The sequence below is a fragment of the Watersipora subatra genome, chromosome 10 (assembly GCF_963576615.1).
Source record: "Watersipora subatra chromosome 10, tzWatSuba1.1, whole genome shotgun sequence".
Classification (NCBI taxonomy): domain Eukaryota; kingdom Metazoa; phylum Bryozoa; class Gymnolaemata; order Cheilostomatida; family Watersiporidae; genus Watersipora; species Watersipora subatra.
In genome coordinates this window covers 4,919,814-4,941,009 of record NC_088717.1, presented here as the reverse complement: position 1 = coordinate 4,941,009, position 21,196 = coordinate 4,919,814, and the positions used below count along the sequence as shown (strand labels likewise).

Here is a 21,196-nt window from a genome sequence, read left to right as displayed (position 1 = left end):
GTAACGCTGCAACTTGAACACAATAGCTGATATGAATAACAAGAGAGACAGGCAGCCGAGCAACTAGTGATGTCATATCGGCACAAATTTTTCTTCTAGGCGTTCAACTGCGTTAGCGCTTTGTCGATTTCAATTTTGAAACCTTGTAGCGAGTGCGAGCATGAACACTTATATAAACAGGTCTGAAAGCTAAAACAACAAATTAGGCCCTTCCACACACTTTTGTAACGATTCGATCAGCAAGGAATCCTAAAAATATAATAACTTGACGATGATGTTGCCGCTTGATAATTTGCTTATAAAAAGTAATTGGCCGACATCGTAATATACAGAAAGAGGTAATTTACCTGACAGGTAAATCAGCAGGCATGACACAATTTTGTATTGTTTTTAGTAAATAGTAAATTTGCATATAATTAACTATTATTATTTTCTGTATTCCTAAATCTATTGATTTCTAAATTCCTTTCCAATACCATTTAGGCTTGCGGTTTCTGACCTTTCCCAGTCATTTTTTGATTTCTCATTTGACCAGTTTAAAAGGAAACTATGACCAGAAAGTATACAACTGACAATTCAAGCTGTGAAAAACTTCTGAGAGAGTATAGGGTGAGTCATGAGATATTTATTGAGCCATATTGAGTCCCTTACCTCCAGTAGAAACACTCGGGGTCGCATCTACGTTGACCTCTACATTCTCTTCCTGCCTCCTCGTTAAATATAGAACGACAATCACCACAGCCATGAGCAGGAGAAAACCAGTAACTGTTCCACCGACGACAATCGGAGAAAGTGGAGTCTTCGACCGTACATCTCCGACATACTGAAAGACAACTCTACATTCAAACGACTACAAGGAAGGAGAGTAGAAAACTTTTATTTATTATATTCAAGCTTTGTTTAATAGCAAGATCGTTTGAAAATATATAGCCTAAGCACATTTCTCTCCTAGCGGTTAGTGACCATACAAGTCAAAAAGCTAGCGCAAGGCATGAGCAGAATTGTTAGTATTTGACCATTCTTTAGCAAATAAAATACAATTAACGAAGTGAGCGTGGCATGATTGTGTCCGAGATAACATGTTAGTAGCGGCAAGTGGAACGATATAGATTATCAGACAACAAATGAGCATGCTGAACCAAGTGAAATATTATCTTACCATCTGTGGAGCATTATGGAAAAGACAAGAATATTTCAAGAACATAGCTTTAAGTATAAAAGGTGAAATATTGAAGGCAACTGTCAAGGTGCAGGGAGATACAGTGCAAAAACAGCAGGTGTGATGATATACAGTGCAAGGATACACCTATGAATTCTTAAAGAGTAAATTATTGTATTTAAAAGCATGGCAAGTTTGTATGTTTACCTTCATTTCAATTTGACTGGGTGACCAAATAATTTACATAAAATAGCTGTTCATTTAATACATTTTCTTGTGTAACTTATTCATAGCTCTTTTGCCAACTAAAAAATTCAAAGTCATCACATTGTATTTAGAAGTTATCTCCTTTCTGCTACAATGGCAACTAACAGTGATGAGAATATTTGATTTTTTAAAAATATTTTTAAATGCTGATTGAGTACATTTAAAAAATGATGTATAAATGATAATGAGCTTGTAAGAGTTGATACAAGGATTTATCTTGGTTAAAAAGCACCTATTCTAGGAAGTGCGCTGAGTTAGCGGGTGAGTAAATTTTGATACAAAAATGTAAAAAGATGATTCAGTCAAAACAGTTTAAGAAAAGCTCATTTTAAATCTGAGTTAGTTAAAATTATGATTATGTCCATCAATCTATTTCGAAAGAATACTAAAATCAGATAAGTAAAATAATATTCTATTTTTACGAAACAAGTATGGAGTCTCATGCATTTAGACAACTTCAAACGTATGTTACTGATAATTTAAAATAGTCGATGAAAACGATCTTCTCTGTAGTCAAAAAGAAACATCACGCAAAGAAAACAACCGATTATCATTTCAAAACTACCAGTAACAACCTTGACATTCATTTGGTAGTGACAAGATGTAGATCAATAGAGGCCTGATTAAAGTGCTAGCTACTACCATCCTTGTCTATAATATAATTACTGTTAATTAAACAAAATGCTTCACATTGAGTAAGTCGCTTGTCCAAGTATTGATTGTGGCTCAAATTATGTTAAATAAAAGGAAGAGTACAGTAACAAACTCTTCAAATACGAGCTTATGCACTCGCGTTAACCTATTCCTTAGATATTTAGTCATGTTCAGCAATCATCGAAGAGTCCTGGACAAACACTGCAGTTTTGCTACAATGACATAGATCATTAATGAAAAAGTTATCTTGTCTATCCGCTTTAGTACTTTGCTACTGTCTCGCTTTCATCCCTTCGTGTAAACAGGACAATGGTTTTAATCTAGGCCACTAGCCATACTAAATATTAAACTATAATTAAATTGAACTAGATTAGCCCTTTTAGTCCCAAAGCTTATACCTATACACACCTTCTTAAGTATATACATACACCTTATCATACATATCTTCATAAACAAAAAAGCCACCAAATTTTTAAAAAGTTTCGTTTACACAATTCATAGAAACAAAGAACAAAATTATGTTTACATTTAAAGTTTATGGATTGTATTATTACACAGTATAGCATAACATTTAATTCTTAAAATAAACTATTGAAAACAAATTAAATTGCGGCTAAAATTGCTTATGCTTGATTTTAAATAACAGGTCTGGGAGTTGTCTTCTAAACTCGTAAACTCTAATCCAACAACATTTACTGAGCGTGAAAAAAGCAGCTAACATTTTCTACATGCTTTGGCTAAACATACTGTATGAAAGAAGCTACCATAAAATCGGTGAAAAAGAACTGTTGACTTCTGACTGCATACTATTGATGTCTTACAATGTCTTAAAATCATTTCTTCGCCTTGTTTCAACTGATATACAAGTGATGCATTCATAATATATATTATAATTATTAATCAACCCTTTTGCAGGCATAGCGACATTATTGTCGTTTCGCGACACTGGCGTCAATGGGCAGAGCGACTATTGTGTCGCAAGCGAACGTTTTTTATAAATTGATTTCTGGTAAGCTTATTGCCTTTTTTATTTAATATTTTTACTAATAGTAAACTACAATATATTGGTCTCTATTAGCAACAAAAAAATTAGCCGTTTTGAGAAAAAAAGATCATTTTTGCAATACTAAACGAATAAAAAATCAGAAATAAAAACATATTTGAATAAAATGGAGAATTTTGTTTGTAGCTTGTTTATGCTTCTGTTAATGCTTTCTGAATATTTTCTCAAAGTGCAACAACTTTCTTTTACTGTCATGGCGTCCTCCAAAGGCTATAGGCAAAGCTATAGAGGAACAATAATAAGCACATGATGTCAAGATTGTGGTGTAGGCCTCTGCAAGGGCAAACGCTTCCAAAAGTACTATAGCTAGAAAAACACTTATATAAGAATTTGACTTATAATAAATGTTTATTTGTATTTACCTGTATAATAAAAACATAATACGCGTATACAATATCCTAAATAAAAGTGTATCAATGACTTTTTTTAAATCAATTTGTGAAAAATTAATCTGCCCAGTTGTCTCAAATAGCCCAAAAAACTTGCCTGCCAAAGGGTTAATAACTATAATTCATAATACATCCAAATATATATATATGAATGTATATATTATATACCTAATTTATATTGAAGTACTACATTATCATATATAATAATACGATATTGTATAATAATATAATAATTTTTTTAATAAAAATATATACTATATATAATAATATTATTAGTATATGTAGTTTACACTGTAAAGTGCTCAATAATCGAGTCAATTAGAGCTGGTTATGAAGTTTATTAAAAACTACAGGTTAAAATCATTCCTACTGATAGTAATGATTTTAACCTGTAGTTTTTAATAAACTTCAAAATAATATTATTATATATAATATATATTACATAATATATATAATTTTAATAAATATGCAAAATTAACGCTGTCACAAAGTTGCTTACCACACGAACAAGAACCTCATTATGTTTTTCGCTATCTTCGGTCAGAGCAAAGTTGTCTTCTACTGCCATCAAAAGATCTTCGTTGGATGTGGTCCAGTTGAGTGCAAAGTGAACATCATGACTGGAACCAGTTTTTGCTGGTTCCTCATCGATGACTATAGTGCCCTGTAAACCAGAAAGCACTGAAGGCCATTAATCAATTATAGATACAGTTGAACCAGAACTTGCAAACCAATATTTTAAGATCGGACGCACAAGTTAGGCAAATAATTGTTTTGGCATACAAAATGATTTCCTACATATAACGTAGTGTCCAAAATTTTTTAAACACAACTAACACTAAACATTACATTGATGAGAGCATAAAGGCTGGTAGAAAATTAACCAAAAATTAAAAAAAATTTGAATTACACTACATTTAGTAAAGGTTTAAACAAGTTACACTCCATAGTTTTATAATTTACTTTCTACTGAATGCACTTAATGTCGAGATTACACTTCTACTTGCACGTCCCAAGGTCAAATAATAATAAAAATTGCTCCTTTGTAAAATTGCTCTATAGTTTTTACATACCATCATGGATTGCATATTTGGTATTTTACAGTTTCGTGTAATGCTATTTATGTAATTACTTGATATACGCATCATTTTTAATAAGGGAATGGAATAAAACAAACTGCGACAGATTCATATAGGCTATAAGTATTTGCTCATTCATATGACTGTTTTAACATATGAAACAAATACTGGAAGGTTTCAAAGTCGGAATGGTTAAGTTAGTTGGCTGATCATATTTCAAGGTTTGACTGCAAATAATTCATAACAGAAAAGATTTGTGGAACCAACTCATGTGAAAAATCGTTCTAATTAGGTTGTTATTGCTGATACAGTAGAGGCTCCTACAACGTAAACAATCCGTTCCGGGAACGTTTATGTTATAGGGATTTACCTTATACAAGCAATAAAATATATGTAAATTGTCTAATCTGCTCCAAGATTTTCACAAACTCAGCTCTTTGCCTTTCAAAAAAGAAAAAAAACAAGACTAACTTTTAATCTAATGAGTGTACGTACAGTAACTGTTGTATTATTGGTTTGTACCAACAACTTTTCTCCTTTTTTCTTATTACCTTCACTCAGTTCATGGTTATGATTTATGGAAAACACATATTTTCAACGCCAATTTACCTCGAGTTTTTTCTTCTATTCTAGACAGCAAGGTCTATCTTATAAAAAGAAAACAACAAAAATGCTTTATATTTCTAAAACAAAAATATAACTTTACTATGATAATAGCGTTGTCTATCTATTGGTCCATCTATTCGTCTAAAAGGCCCAAAGTTATGATAAAAGATAGCTTTCGAGGATAGTTCAACTCGTGACATATAAATCAATAGGCCGAGACTCTACATTTCTCTACATTGTATGTAAATCCTACACAGAATAATCACTTTGCTACTTACTATATACATGTGCTCTATCAACACCCTGACGATTTCACACGGCGAGCTAGACTGCTAGGTACAAGTAGCCTATGCACAATAAAAATAACAAGATGAGCGCTCTTCAAATCGAATATGAGAACTTTCGCCGACATCACGCTTTACGTTATATGGAATTATTTTATGCACCACAAAGCAAAAACTTTACTTAAATTCTTTACGTTATGTGGAATTTACATTATAGGAGGTATGCGATATAAATGTGTCTACCGTAATGTGAATAAAAAATTTGCAGGTATGTACGAGTCGTGTGCTCTACGTGACTGGCCCAAGCGTCTCAGGGAGCTAAAAGTTTGATAACTACAATTAAGTTAAGCTTTTTAAATGCATTTTTGTTCGTTAACAACAACCTTTCTACATTCTACAAGCCATTTGTAAAGAGAGTACAACTCCTAAGTGCCAAAAGAAATGAGAACAGCAGTTTACGGTTGAGGTTATACAAATTGTATAACACGTAGGCTTAACATATGGAGAGCTTTGACGAAAAAAACCTTTATTTATTTTAACCTCAGCAGACAAATAATGAATACTTGAAGCATGCTTTCTTTGTCGATAGAAAAGCACCGCATTTCAGACAGATCTAAGGAATTCGACATACGATATTTACATAAACAGTTAGAGCGGCTCACTCATTGTAACTCGTAGCAATTCCAACATGCCTCGCAGTCGATCTTGAGTAAAGGTGTTATTAAACTTCTCAGCTATAAAAACCGACTATTTAGAGAGAAAATATAATGAGTAACAAAGAGTGCTATTCAAGGCTTTCACAGAACCGCTAAGGACCTCCACTACATTACCTAGATGAATAGCTATTAGCTTCCCAAGACTCTTAGAAAATGTTTAATCACTTCTCCACAATGAAAGAGAAACCATGAATCAATATAGGTCAGCTGCTCGATGTCGCGCCTAATAACCCGACTTGGAAGACAGACGGTCTTCGTCATCCGAAGGCATTTATTTCAATTTCATTCTTCGCTGTAACGTAAAAGCAACGATCAAAAAGCTTACTGTAACTAGGAGCGTAAAAAATCTCCCCCTGTCAGAACCGAAGTTTACTTGTGTTTGAAGCCTATTCTGTGAGACAAGAGTGGAATGGAATTCACCTAGACTACTGCATCTAAATATCAAGTTCCAAACTTGCTCTCCTGTCTTGATATAGAATTCTAAACTTCGATTGGCTCACTGATTCGAGAGAGGTATTGTAGCCAGATACGATGGCCGAATGTCTTTTTGTTTTCCATTAAACAAACAGTGATCTACATATTAACCCCCTTGCCGCTGTCTAAACTCATGGCACGCAAAAATCATGGGCTAAAGGGATATTTTGTGATTGGCAGGGGAGATTCATTTACCTGGCAGACAGAGTGTTAGTGTAAGAGGTTTGAAGTGATGTTTGCTGTTGGTATTACGGCACATTATAGCATTCGATGTCATATTACCAGGGATTATATTTGTTTGTGAGTGTTTGTTCAAGGATTAATAGCTCTTTGAAGTGGGCCGGGAAAGAAACCCTCTAGGCTACACTTAAAGCGTGTGTAGAAAACGGAATAATGGCACTCTGATTATGTGAAACAATGTGGATTCATATCGTTTGCTGTGTAAAGCTCATTTTTCATAATCCAACACTCTACAAACACTTGTAAAGGTGTCTAGTTGTTATCGTACAGATATTTGAAGATGTCTCAAATGCTTTCAAGTTATATTACGAAAATCAACATGAAAGATGACCTATAATAATATATAATCGTATAGTAAGCAGTCTAATAAAAGTTATACTATTATAATAATATAATAGTATAACTTTCATGACGACCTGAAGTTAGCTTCCTTTTTCAAATAAAAAGCTATACATTTAATGTTTTTTTTCAAAAAGACACCTAACAGCTATGGCTTTCGCTTTGAATTGCCAAATATCAGCCAAAAGTCAAAAACATGCGAATTATATCGACCTTGCGTTTGAAGGTCATGCAGACGTATCTCAGCATTCTGAGATATGCACAACAAATGTGGCTAACATACAAACTCTAGCATATAATTATACCAAGAGACGCGAGCAGCTAATTTAGCAGGCGCTAAGGTGAATAATAGTATCCATGCAAGGCTAGGCGGGCAGCCGATCCGATAGCTGTCAATAACTCATGTCGACTATTACAATGTGTACAATTATTATTGATTGGACAGGAAGATATCATGCTACAACTAGACTCTTTTGTTAGCATACATGGATAAACAAGAATATTACATTCCATACTGTTAGAAACAAAATTTGTTCACCGAAGAAAACCACTCACATTTACCCTACATCAAATGTTTATTTTAAATGTCGATGAAGATGATTTCATCAGCTTTTATGATTCTCTCAAGAACATGTTTTTCTCATTATGTTGTTGCATAATATTTATCTATAACAATAAGTTTATATAAATGTTCTAACGTCCCTATAGCAGAAAACATGCCCACAGCTAGTCACATTAAAAGAGCCAAATATGGTTAAACAAGGCTATACCTTTTTCATTATTCGACAGAAACCAGTACACTGACAGTCTTGTGTGCCATGAGAAATCGTTCCGTGTAATAACTATGTGTATAAATATTCCTGTACAAAGATGGTCGAGTGTCTCGGATGGTAGCGCGCTTGGCTGAGAAGCCGAATATCTGGGTTTGATTCTAGTGAGGCGCAATCTCTTTTCCTAAAAACTCTTAGCGCGGCTTTGGACGGACAGACAGACACGACTCTTACTATTGTAGAGATTATATTTGTTAGTGCAAGTTGGTAGTCTACATTTAAACCGAATTGGTCGAGGTAGCGATACGTCTGAACCCAAAGTCTATTGCCTGAAAAACTTCCATCAATGTTTAGATCGATTAGGAAAATACTTCGAACTGAAAAAATGGCTTTTGTAAACTTTAATTAGAATTGTGGGGGTCTTGAAACCAGATAAGAAGTAATGCCATAGTCGTGTAATACATCTGCCTTAATCAAGCGCTGTGCAGTCCTTGGCAGCAACTGCTGAACTTATCAGCAAACAATTGTATTTCATAAGCAGCCAACCATTTATACAACAAGACAAGAACGAATCACTGGAGCCTTAAAGAAGCACTTTTGCAATTAATATGGAAGTTTATACACAATAATTTGATGATTTAAAAATTTAGAAAAAAGTTTATATTTACAAAGTTAATAACTTAGACTTCATGAAGCTACAAATACCAAAAACAATTGAACATTTTCAATCTTAAAAGCTGGTCATCAAAATCATTAGTCTGCAGAGGTCAGCGCGTAGGTAAAATATAGAAAACAAGCATTGAGATTTACTCATTTTCGTTCCAAGCTAGTATCTAGACAGCTGACCAAATTTTAAAGGACTAACTAACATGTTAAGCTAGATTGACCTTTAACCTACAGGAGAATTCTGGTAGCCGAGAATTCCTCAGCACCCCTCTACCTATTAGTCATGATGACTCACCAGTTCCAATCGGTTGACAGCTCTAAAGATAAGTCCAACAGCTGCGTTCAACACCTCATTAGAAAAGTCAAGGATAGAAAAGATCTAGGAGTATGAGATTGCCGATAGCTACACCTGGGTTTAGTAAATTGGTGAATTAGGTAATAAATAGACATCACCTGATATAATGTACTCCTATAGCCTTAAACAAAGTTGCACGCCAATTTTTAGATAACCTTTTCTTAAAAAGGCTAAAAGCGATTATTCGTATACAGTGTTACACAACCGTTAGGCTTTCAGAACGATCTGTTCATCGGCAGTGCTTCAACAATAAGCATCTTGAAAGCCTTGCCCAACAAACCTGGCTCAACAAGCCCTTGAAAACCTATCACTGATTAGCGCTTACCCTAACATTCTGCCGTATAACAAACGATGAAACTTCTCCTTTTCTCCAGCTGACGACGAATGTTCGCATTTTCTTGTGCTCACAGCTCGTGGAATGTGCATTCTTTATCCAATAGTCAGGATCTTGAGCTGCATCACCATATCTAGTGGTCGCCAAAGCTGTCGAGTCTTTTGCACCAAGGCTAGAGGGAAGAAGCCCAGCCAGTAGACAGATTGTTATCCTCGATGTTAGCCAGTATCGTGATAGATTCATCTTTGCTGATGATCAATTACAAACGAACTTCTTGTTCTTGTTCATTTTTACTAGTTTCTAGCTGACTCCTCTGGCTTTATCTTGCTCTATGCCGCGCCTATGGACTCCTAGACAGGCTGCCCGCTCTCTCTTTAGCTGCTCAATGCCAATTGGCTGTTACATTGATCGATTTTCCTCCCAATTATTTTTAAAAGTTTTTGTTTACGCCAAATAAACTGTTAGAAGTAATAATTTGTTTTTTAAACTATATTACTCATTACGTTTTTTTGTACCAATAATAAATTATTTGTACAAAATGTTCCAAAACCTCCTGTTTGGTCAAGCGTTGTACATTTTCTCAAGCTTTCGGAATAGCCAATTACTGAGCAGTTTCGCTTTGACCTAACGTAGTTGGCATATAGAACTGATCATGCTCAGAAGCAAAGCATGAAGTAGAGCCGCTTACATGCTCCCAGGTCAACTAGTACCAGGTAAGCTCAAGGCAGTTAACTAAACACTTGATGGTAGGTAGACCGCTTGACCAGTGTCTGACTCGAATCTGCTTGCTAATAAAGTCAATGCACATGCAGCTTCATTTTGTATTGCTGTAATTAATTTGATATATAATTTCCACATATAAATGGCTGCTTTCTGAAGCTAAAATCTAAGGAGCTGCTATCTCTATTTAGGGACTTGAAACTACAATTTACATTATACCCAATTCAATTTTACATTCAGCTTTATTTATGATTGCATGTTTAGTCTTCAAAGTTGTTTATTGGTAATCTCGAGTAGGCATATAGGCCTACATCTCTGCGATCATGCTTGAAAAGAAAAGGTTTATTTCAAAATAAAATAAAATTGAAGCTTCTACGCTTGCTCTAACTACAAGCTTGAGCCAAAGTTGGCAGCAAATCATAAAATCGTTATTAATTCCACTGTTCATTAGCAGTAGGTAGGATAGTCTTTTCATTCCTCTAACACGGTTTTTGTCTAGCAGTTTACCTAAAATTCATGCTTTGCAGGATGATATGATTTAGCAGAGATGATGAGGGTGTCAGTGCAGCTCCTCGTACTGCTTTGTGTTGGATCATTGGCAGCGAAAGAAAAGAACAAGCTATCTTTTGGTGATTATATCCCCTATGTCATGTCAGCGAGAGCTAGCCAACAGGAAGAGTCAGCTACCAAGGCGTTGTTCTATGATTTCTTTCCTTCTGATCTCGGAGAAACGAAGCCAAAATTTCTTGAGATTAGGTCACTATTTAGCGTAAGTTCTTCGTTCTAGCGAATGTTCCTTGTTTTAATATAAGTTCATTTCAAGGTATAAGAAAATGAATAATGGGGTTTTTTCGTAGAAAGGAGGGTGAGATATCCTTTAGGTTTTTTGATCGACTAGCTAGCATTTTCCTTTTTTAATAAATTAATCTATCGCTTTACGAAATGAACATATTGAACTCAAAAATTTTAAAGAAAAGTACACTGGTTGCTACATTTTTGTGTTTTAATAGTTACCAATACATATGCATAGCGAGAGAAGCTTCTGAATCAACTATAAATTGTTCCTTCGAATCAGTAGATGTCGACTATGAGCAGACCATTGACTGTTCGCCATATGTCTAGTTCATTGCATCGCTTAATGTTTCCTAAATCGCTCCTTGCTGCCGGTGTCAAAAGGGCAGAAATAGCGTGTTATACACCGCATTCATCTAGTTTTGCTACTAGTATTGGTCTGCAGAGCCGTTACACTACGCAAACAATTCTCTCCACCGAAATGATCAATATACTAATCATGATCAGTCATTAGGCTATACTGCCATAAAGCAAACCAATTTCTTTTGTATTCTTTTGTTTTCTCTAATTCAATAACATTATGCAAGCATTAATAGTCAGTAGAAATCAAACTGCAAAGCGCTAATCACCATTCAATAGTTCTCACTTAATACCCGCAAGTAATCAACTGTAATAAGTGATGCCTCGAGACGCAAGGAGATGTGGCACGAGTATTTTAACTACTATAATACACCGTAGTAACTTACGCGTAGATTTAATCAAAAACCAGAGTAGGTTAGCACTTTTGGTCTTTTGAGATTTTCAAATGCTGACAGCCATGCATTTTAATCGCCCAGTGATCTAGAATGCCTGAACTGCAAACAACAGGTTTGGGGTCAATTCCAAAAAAAGGTTACTGACAGTAACGGGAATATCATCCAACCTTAAATTACTCTTTGCTTCTGGTCATGTCTGCAGTCGTCCAGTCGTCATGTTTCTTTGCCAGTGGACTCATACATGTCAAGCGATGATCACTGAGCCATTTTTTTTCTACAACAGCAACTCTTCTGCAACGCACGCAGAGCCTCTGCTTGCAGCAAGCCTATCATGCATCTTACTAAAGCTTCAAGGTATCGCGCATACGAACAAAATGTTTACTTTGCAAAACGCAGACTGTTTTCATATTTTAAAGCATTTAAAGGTGAACAGTTTTTTGTGTATTTTTATAATATTTAAATGTTTTATAAACCCCAACAAAGGTTGAATGTATTACTTTGCAGTTTTTCGAATGTCATAATAATGATATAATACTGCTCATATTGACAGATAGCCACTCATTGAGTTCTTTAGTAGTGCGTATCCAAAGGATCAGGCCTGTATTCACCGGTTGCAAGTTGGGGCGGCTAATGTTAGGCGACTAGTTATGAACACCTAGGGGTGTGGAGGGGGACGGTGTGAGCCCCCAACAGGTTTCTCTCATGTAGGGCCTCAGCCGGGCCTCTCATGTGAAGTTTTAAAAACTTTTATCGGAAAGTATCAACAATTTTCTATTTTTTGAGATTAGTTTTGTTTTAGGTGATGTGACTGACGAGACGTTTCAAAATTAAAATAGGCAAAACTTGACCGCAATTAAAACGCTCAGAAAAAAGACAGCTTTTTCTTTTGAGCGTTTTAACAAAGATCAATTTTGCGGATTTTATTTTAAGTTCATTCGGAGGTTTTTATACTTTCGATGGGACATGGCCAAGCGGGTGTTTGGTAAAACTTGATCTTTTGCAAACCTTTATAAAAGTCGTTAACAAGAATATTTTGCCGCTGATGATGATAATAATGACGCCTAAAAACTACTAAAAGTTGATGTTTGTCTCTATGGCTTGGAATGAAGTGATATTCTACAGCGATAAAAACCGTGTCCATGGCCGTTGGGCAAATAACTTTTCGAATAAATGAGGTCGAGTTATCTGAAGCAATTTATCATTTCGTTGGAACTGACAAACCAAATCCGTTCGAGTTAACCTTGTGTTTGAGATGAAATGTTACATTTTATCCGAGGGTGAGTTATCCGAGTTTGACTTAGCCGTGAAAAATTCCCAAAAAGTTGGGGCGACTCAGCCGGCCAGCCGCCCCAGGGAATACGGGCCTGCAAAGAATGATAGCTCTCCCATAACTATAGCCATTGTAATAATTGTTTTTAAGACAAACAGGCCATTTTAAAAAATGTAAAATTGTAAAATCATCACTGGTTCTGAAAAAGGTTTTTTTTCAGAACCGGTGATGATGATTCACCGAGAGCATTAAGTTGTTTAGTTGAGTAGATCATCGCTACTTCATCATCGCTACTTAATTAAAATGACAAGGCATCGGATTGGTCATTGGCTTGGGTTGCACTTATCAAACGCTTAACAATTGATGAAGAAATTAATCTATATTTAAATGAAGTTGTCTGCCCACTGAACATTTTTATAGAATGTGTGGACTTTGCCGCTATCATACCTTCTTGCATGTTCTCAACTGTCAACTTGATTAAAAAAGGCTCGATTGATGATAAGAAAAATATCATCGTTAGAAAATAAAAATAAAATAAATTATTTATATTAAATCATCAAATAAATTAACACTAGTTGACAAGGAAAGGTTGGTAGAACAAGTCTGTTACAAGTATTGAGCCATTTTAAAATTTCAAATTCAATTCTAAAAACAATTTCACTAAACATTGCTCATGGAAACAAGTTGGCCCGAAACAAATTTTGCCAAAAAGTGAAGTACCATCAAAAAGTAAAAATAAACAGCCAATCATTAGAGGTAACAATTTTTGGTATAAACGACAAAACACAGCATAAAAAGGTTTAAGGCGAAAAGATCGAAACTCTGCCAGCCATGTTAATGAGTTTGACATGACCTTGACATAACCACCACAGCTGCTTCTTCTCCATTCATCAATAATTAGAACTAGACATCAGTGGGCTGACTGAACAAGGCCTATATTATTAAGTGTCAAAAATCAAACAGAACAAACCTTAACATAACATTATTAAAAACTTGAAGTTAAAAACATTTCAAATTAAAAAAACTGTATATTGAAAAAATTTTAAATTGAAAAACTTAGTATTAAAAATTCTTACAATTAAAATAAACTTGAAATTGAAAAAACTTCAAATTAAAAAGTCTTGAAATTAAAAAGCTTGAAAGTATAAAATTGAAAATTTACCGAAGTTTTAAATTTTATCTTGTTCTATCTCAATCAATAATTTAAATAGGATCCTGGCCAATTGCTAGCTGAGGTTCTATCCAATGAGACATCAAGTGTCATCGCTAAATATATTTCTGAATTCTTTGCTTACAAAGTGTTACTTTTGAATAATCTATATAAATTTAGCTATTCAAAATATTTTGATATTTAGTAGAGATATAAATAAACTTTTAAAATTATTTCATACAAAATTATAGCTAAAAAACTCTTCTAACTTGGAAAAAGTAATGCTTAGTTTGAATGAGAATTTACCAATTTTTCCCATAATTGGTTTTTTAGAGCACATGCACACACACGCATACAGCGGCATTTGACAGCAAGTACTGGTACTGTTATTGCTGTCAGTTACAAAATGTATTTACTGCTCACACTAGCCTGTGCTGCCCAAATGTAGTTTATAGTGTGGTTAGTGATAATGACAGTCATAGCCAATGTAAAAGCTAGTTTATCTGTAAATTGACAGATTGCGTTGGTAGAAAATTAGTTTAATGAGCCCAGTTTTTCCAAACAATAATATTGTTTGGAAAAACTTTGGGCTTAATGCCTGACAGCTTCCTGAACAGTTATATATTATATAACTGTTCATGAAGCTGTCAGGCATTAAAACAAGCCAAGTTAATTTCACCCTCTGCCGCTACTAGGGTTTATTTAAAAAATTCTATTATATCCCGACGCTTTTGGCAGTGCTTAATAACCTGAAATTACCCCAAGTGCTACAGACTAGAGGTCATAAGGTCATCACAAACATTAAATGCAATTGTTAAAAAGCATTGGCTTGTCTAATTGAAAACAGCCTATAACATAGGCAATTGATTTGAGCTATGCGCGGGTGCTTTCAAATTTTCTAGATGTATTTAAGAGAGGTGCTCACATCAAAATACCAAAAAAAACCTGTTAGATTAGGTACATGATAATCATTCCTCTAGTTTTGAACATTTTCATGAACACGTGGTTATCTTTTACATACCGCTTTCAGAGCTATGTCACCTACATGGTAATCACTCCTTCGAAGACCCGCAAATGTTTTTAATAAGACATTTTGAGCAAACACAGAATGCATTTATTATAAGGCAAGTGTTCGGTTATATTAGCCTGCAAAAATTAAACTACGTATTAGCAAAGATCTCAGTCTACAGCTTTTCAACTGTGATTAGAGACTGAGTTGGTTGTCATCTGCCAGCTTTTGATGTTTTGCGGCCAAAACTATCATCTCACTTAAAATTGTGAGGGTTATACAGTTTAAATTCGAATGGCGTACTGTACGTAAATTGCACATTCCAGAGTTCAAAAGTACCATCTTTCCTTCTACGCACCTTCTCCTAGGCTGTTAATCAAATAAACTTGCCTGATGGTTAGCTTAACCTGAAATCATAGCAGTCTGTCGGGATGACAATGACTGTTTCCATTTTGCTTTAACATTTGGGCTACAGCCTGCTCTATTTCCTGTTATCCTTCGCAGTTCTTTAAAACCCACCCCCATCTCCTCACCTTCCTCTTCACGATGTCAATTTTTCTATCATCTAATAAATCATAGCTGAACTATCACTATCATTCCAAGGTCATATCCATAACCTGCCAGCATCAGTAAATCGGTACACCATCATAATCTCATCTAAAATGGCTACTGTCTAAATCAGCTAGCAGCAATGCTTATACAGGTTGAAAGATATCCTGTAAAAAGGTTATATAATATAGTAAGCTTGTTACCGTCTGCCTAGTTATCTTGGATAGAGTCTATGAGTAAAGGAAACACGACTCATTCGTCTGTCTAACAGTACAGTAATCCTTAGTTTTCCATGGTTGTTCCAGACCGGCACCCAAACCATAAACTAGAACCTAATTTCAAAGTCACTTTTTCATTAATCGTAAGCATTTTCCTCTTTTTCTTAAGTTTATTTTATAATTTTGAGAGTTGAGGATGTTTAAGAGGCATGTTGAAGGGTGTCAGAATCACTGCACTTTAACACTTCATGAAACGTGACAGAAAAACAGCAATCTGCGTTGACAGTATCGCAAGGATGCTCGGGGAGGGATTTCACTGGGTCAAACTATGAGAGAGATTCATGTATTTTATGCATTTTTTCAATTTTTATAATTTTTTACTTTCCTATGAATACGTTTTACCCTGCTAAGTACTGAAGCCTTGAAAGGTGAGCTTCATACTAGTAAGGATTACTATCAACATAGCTAGCTATAGCATACATTATAGCTACACATAACTGCATATATTTAGGAATGTGTATGAGTTATTATATTTAGAATGTTTACCAAAACAATAACGAATGTATAATGTTGGTAAACATTCCAGTTATAGCTAGTAAAACAACTTTTTAAGGACTTTGAGTTTGGTAAAAAGATCCATTGACTAACTTAGGCAGTGAGAGGTCTGAACTGCTGCCATTTGCTCTACAAAACTCAATCTATGTTTCTGATCATCGATTAGGTATGTTGCTACAATAACAGTTGGCATGCCTGAGTGAGCTAATCACTGTATCCATTTACCAAGTTTATCATACCTGTAGCCGTTGATTAGGTTGTATCAGGTGTGCTTAGATATCTCATTAGCATTCACTTTTGTTAAGCTAAAAAAGTAATATCGCCGGATAGAAAAGGGTTGTTTTTGTAATAAACATATTTATATGGCAAGTTATTTATACTGGTGTGAATAGCTGGTCTTTATTCACTGTAGCGTTATGGCATTGAAAGCTTATAACATTAGAATGTGTTGCTTTAGCGTGATTTGAGAGGCGCAGCCGGCCAGCGGTATGCTTTGTGTGACGGAAGGCTGAGAGTGATGTGAAGAAGGCTTGTCAATACCAATGACCTACGCTGTTACATACGGTATATAAGTGTAGGCCATGCTAATTACTGACGCAGCTCAATTTAGACTAGTAATTAAGTGAAATTGCAAGCTTTTCGTTGTCAAGTAAATAAAAGACAAGAGTGATAGATTGCTAGACACTACTGATTTACTGGTAGAACTTCAATCTCTCAGTGTGTGGAACTCTACAGAACAGAAAACTTGAACAAAGTTTAAAAGTCTTTGAAAAAAATTAATGATAAATCTGTCTTTAAAGTCCCAAGTTAGAACAAAATAATTTATTGTCAATATTTTTTGGATTTATGCAAAAATAACATATTTTTTTAATTCTTCAGCTATAAGGTCTTTATGAACAATGATGGTTAAACCTGGTTGGTTGGTAGAATCTTAAAAAATGTATATTTGAAGTGAAATTAAATTGAACTACAAAACTAGCTATTGACTGAATGGTCACCACAGATGCTTTTTCATCTGTTACATAACTTTGCAAGTAGTAGACTTGTCCAATCAGTCGTTTTATATTTATAATACTTCATTGGCGATACTTTTATTTTTTTTAAATAGAAATGTTTTTCAAATTATGCCATACAACAATAATAAAACGCAAAAAAGAAAAAAAGGGCAACAGTTATCTGCTAAAATCGAATGAATAGTTTGACTAATAGCGTTTAAAATGCTTTTCTCTGATAAGGGATGGATATTAGGTAGAAGATTGTTAAAGCAGCTGGCGATGACATTTTCAAAAATTGGTAGCGGTTGTATGCAGTTTTTTCATATCACGTAAGTTGAAATGGGTTGAAAACATCTAACTTTATGTGAAAAACGAGGACACACACCATGAAACATCTTGAAACCTTTAATAAGAAAATATTTTTTAAGAAAATGTTTTGTCAACTTCACATAATTAACTCAAAATCCATTTTATGCCAAGAATTTCAATTTTGGTCTTAAAAAGATCTCTAAAATCTGAAAAGTTCACAATTCAATTGCATTTTACAGTTTTAATCTTTCTTTCTTGCTTAGTAAGTCTATAAGTTGGTGCAAGCATTTAATCGATTTGCCTACAATTCTAAAAATAGCTTATGAAGATATGTAGATATAACTTATTCATCAGGATCTCTCAAAGTAAAAAATGTTGTTATAGCCAATATTTCTAATAATATACATTGAGATGTTAGGCTAATAGTTTTATCTACTATCTATAGAATTACCCAACTAGCATCCCCGTGGCTTGCTAAAGAGGCAACTCAGCCAGACATTTAGGAGTTATAGTGAACTATTAATGACAAGGCAGGCAGGTGCTAATATCCATTCAGAAATGTCAACCATTTTCGATGAGCGATGCTGATCCTTCCTGTATTAATCATGATTTCCTATAGATGCTGTAGTTGGCAGACCGGTTGTGGGCAACTCGGCTACTAGCATAATTGGGAGTTGTCAACAGCTGTATGTTCTTATCAAATTTTGATATAATCATGGTTAACAGCCACCTTAAGGAGTTGATTAAGAAGATGAGAAAAAAATTATTATTATTAATATAGATGTATTTGTGTTGAAATTTTTTAATCTTTTTGAAGAATTACAAATTATGGCAAACTACAGGTTTTGAATAATAATTACAAGTTCCAACTCATTTTAGCTTCTGTGAAATGAACGAATTGCATATAACCTCTAATAATTATTTTGAAAATGTCACTGCCAGCTGCTTTAACAGTCTTTCACCTAATATCCGTTCTCTTAGCAGAGATTTTAGCAGATAACTGTTGCCTTTTTTCCCGTTTTATTATTGTTGTCTAACAATTATTTTGAAATTAACAACTCTGACAATTTAACAATTTGAAAGTCCTTTAACAATACTACATCTAATATATGTTCTCTCAACAGAACAATCCATTTTAAACTGTACATGTATATCTCAAATTATTTATTTGATTTGATTGGCTAACTGTTCTCCTTTTTATTATTCTTGCATTACATAATAATAAAATAAATTTTTTGTTTGAAATAAATAATTGAAATAAAGTAATTAGAAAGAGGATAAACACAATTACCTTACGATATCTTTTTTGCCGACAATCAGAGGTTATGACAGAGTGAAGTTTCGCTGCTTTTGGTACATTACCACTAGCCATTTGCCCACAAAGTGGGAAGTTTGTTTTAGTAAGAAAAAGACTATCTGATTAAACCATAACTGTCACGAACAACTTTTATCGTTGTTCCTAGGTAAATAAGACACGCTAATTCCGATTTTGTACTCAAAATAAAGATTAGTCCACTAACCTTCAAAGTCATTTAGGCTTTTTTAAAGCGTTTCAATATCCGTTTCGAAAACAACACAAGCGGCATTACAAGCTCCGCCCATAAATATGTGACGAAACCTAGCTTTTTCAGGAACGGAAGTTAGGAATGTTTAGTCCGATTTAGAATAATAGAGATGGGTGTCTTAAAACCCATTATTATCTAAATCCAGCCTGTAAAATAATTTCAGATTTTTATGAAAGGTATATAAACTATTTAAAATTGCTTGTAGCTTGTTACATGATGTTTAAATGGGCTGGACGCCGAGGAAAATGAGCTCAAAAAGCGCGGTTTTATCACAAGCTAGCGTTGTTATCGCGCTTTTTTAAATATGCAATGTTAAATAGCTCATCTACCTTTCAGAAAAGACTGATATTATTTTTAATGCTGAATTTAGATATTAATGGATTTTAAAACACCCATATCTATTATTCTAAATCGGTCTAAACATCCCTACGTAACTTCTGTTCCTAAAAAGCTAGGTTACGTCACATATTTATGGGCGTAGCTTGTTATGCCGATCGTGTTGTTTTCAAGACCGATATTAAAACGCTGTAAAAAAGCCTTCATTACTCTGAAAGTTAGTGGACTAATCTTTATTTTGATTACAAAATTGGAGTCAGCGTGTCTGATTTACCTAGTAAATACGATAAAAGTTGTTCGTGACAGTTATGGTTTAAACTAGTAACCAAGGAAGCTAGCATGCTATTTTGATGGTACATACAACACTTTTAGTTGCATGTAGTTCTATACCTCCAATTATTTGATACTCTGTAACCCATTGAAGTATTTAGTAAATTACTAAATATCAGATGCGAATATGTCGTTGCTCACTGTTGACGAACTCGCATCCTACTATTTCAAAGATTCAAAGTTGTACTACATGACTTTCTAAGATTTGTGTGATGTATCCCTCAAAGCGAAACTTACAAAGTTGACTTTATTTGAATTGACTAAGATTTTGAGTGGAAGCAACTCCGAACCCATTCAGAGAATGAAAACGCAGTGAAAGTTACTGGTCGCTGTGAAGCGCTAAGTTGATGAATCGTGTTCGCTAGTATTAGGGCTGTGCCACTTGAAACAAGCACTTGTATTCGTTAGAAATGAGTCTTATACCAACAACACGTTACTTCACACCCTCTTCAGGCCCGTCTCAGCTTCTCGACTTACACTCGCTAGTCTCAGCACTTGTCGCTGATGAGAAAGAATACGCTGTGACTGCTCCTTCAGACATACTCATCTAGATAGAACGCAAGAACAAATACTCTTATATCAGCTCTTTGTTGCTTGCTTAGCTCTCAAAGGCTGATGCAAAATTGATTTTTAGGTATTTGGTTAGTTTTTAGTAATTTTCTATCAACACTAGCATAAGTTATAACGATGATATAAATCCTGGTGAAATGCTGACTTTCCAACTGAACCATTATGGCAGCAGTTATTAATATTTCTTTAATAAGTGTCAAGAGATTGCTTACCATTTTATTTGCCCCTAAATCAATATTTTAACTAAATTTTAAAAACGTAGTTTTTATTATATTATACTTTATAGTATTATATAATCAAGAATATATTATAGTATATCATTTTTTTACATTATACTGTATTATCTTGTATTTTATTATAGTACATATTACTGTACCATATTTTATCACATATTATACCATATTATATCATATAGCATATTTTATTATTTTATAGCTATATTATATTGGACAGCATTATCAAATATATTATGTTACATGATTTACATCATATATTATTTACTTAAGACTTGCTATATAACTTATCTTGGCAACAAAAACCTTGACATATTTTTATGGAAAATTTAAAAAGATGCTTCCATTAGCTATACATAAAGCAACTTACATACAAAAATGTAACTTTGGAGTTTATTGCAAAAAATAAACTTTGTTTATTGTTTGCAATAATAAAGTTGTTTAT

General features: G+C 34.1%; 1 protein-coding gene across 1 annotated transcript in view; it reads left to right on the top strand.

The window, feature by feature from the left end:
• Positions 1–10,662: 10,662 nt before the first annotated feature.
• LOC137406683 (uncharacterized) overlaps positions 10,663–21,196 on the top strand; it is an 82,045-nt gene continuing 71,511 nt past the window's right edge. Inside the window, exon 1 of the mRNA XM_068093296.1 lies at positions 10,663–10,884. Within this exon, the coding sequence (XP_067949397.1) occupies positions 10,663–10,884 (222 nt within the window). The remainder of the gene's footprint in view (positions 10,885–21,196) is intronic.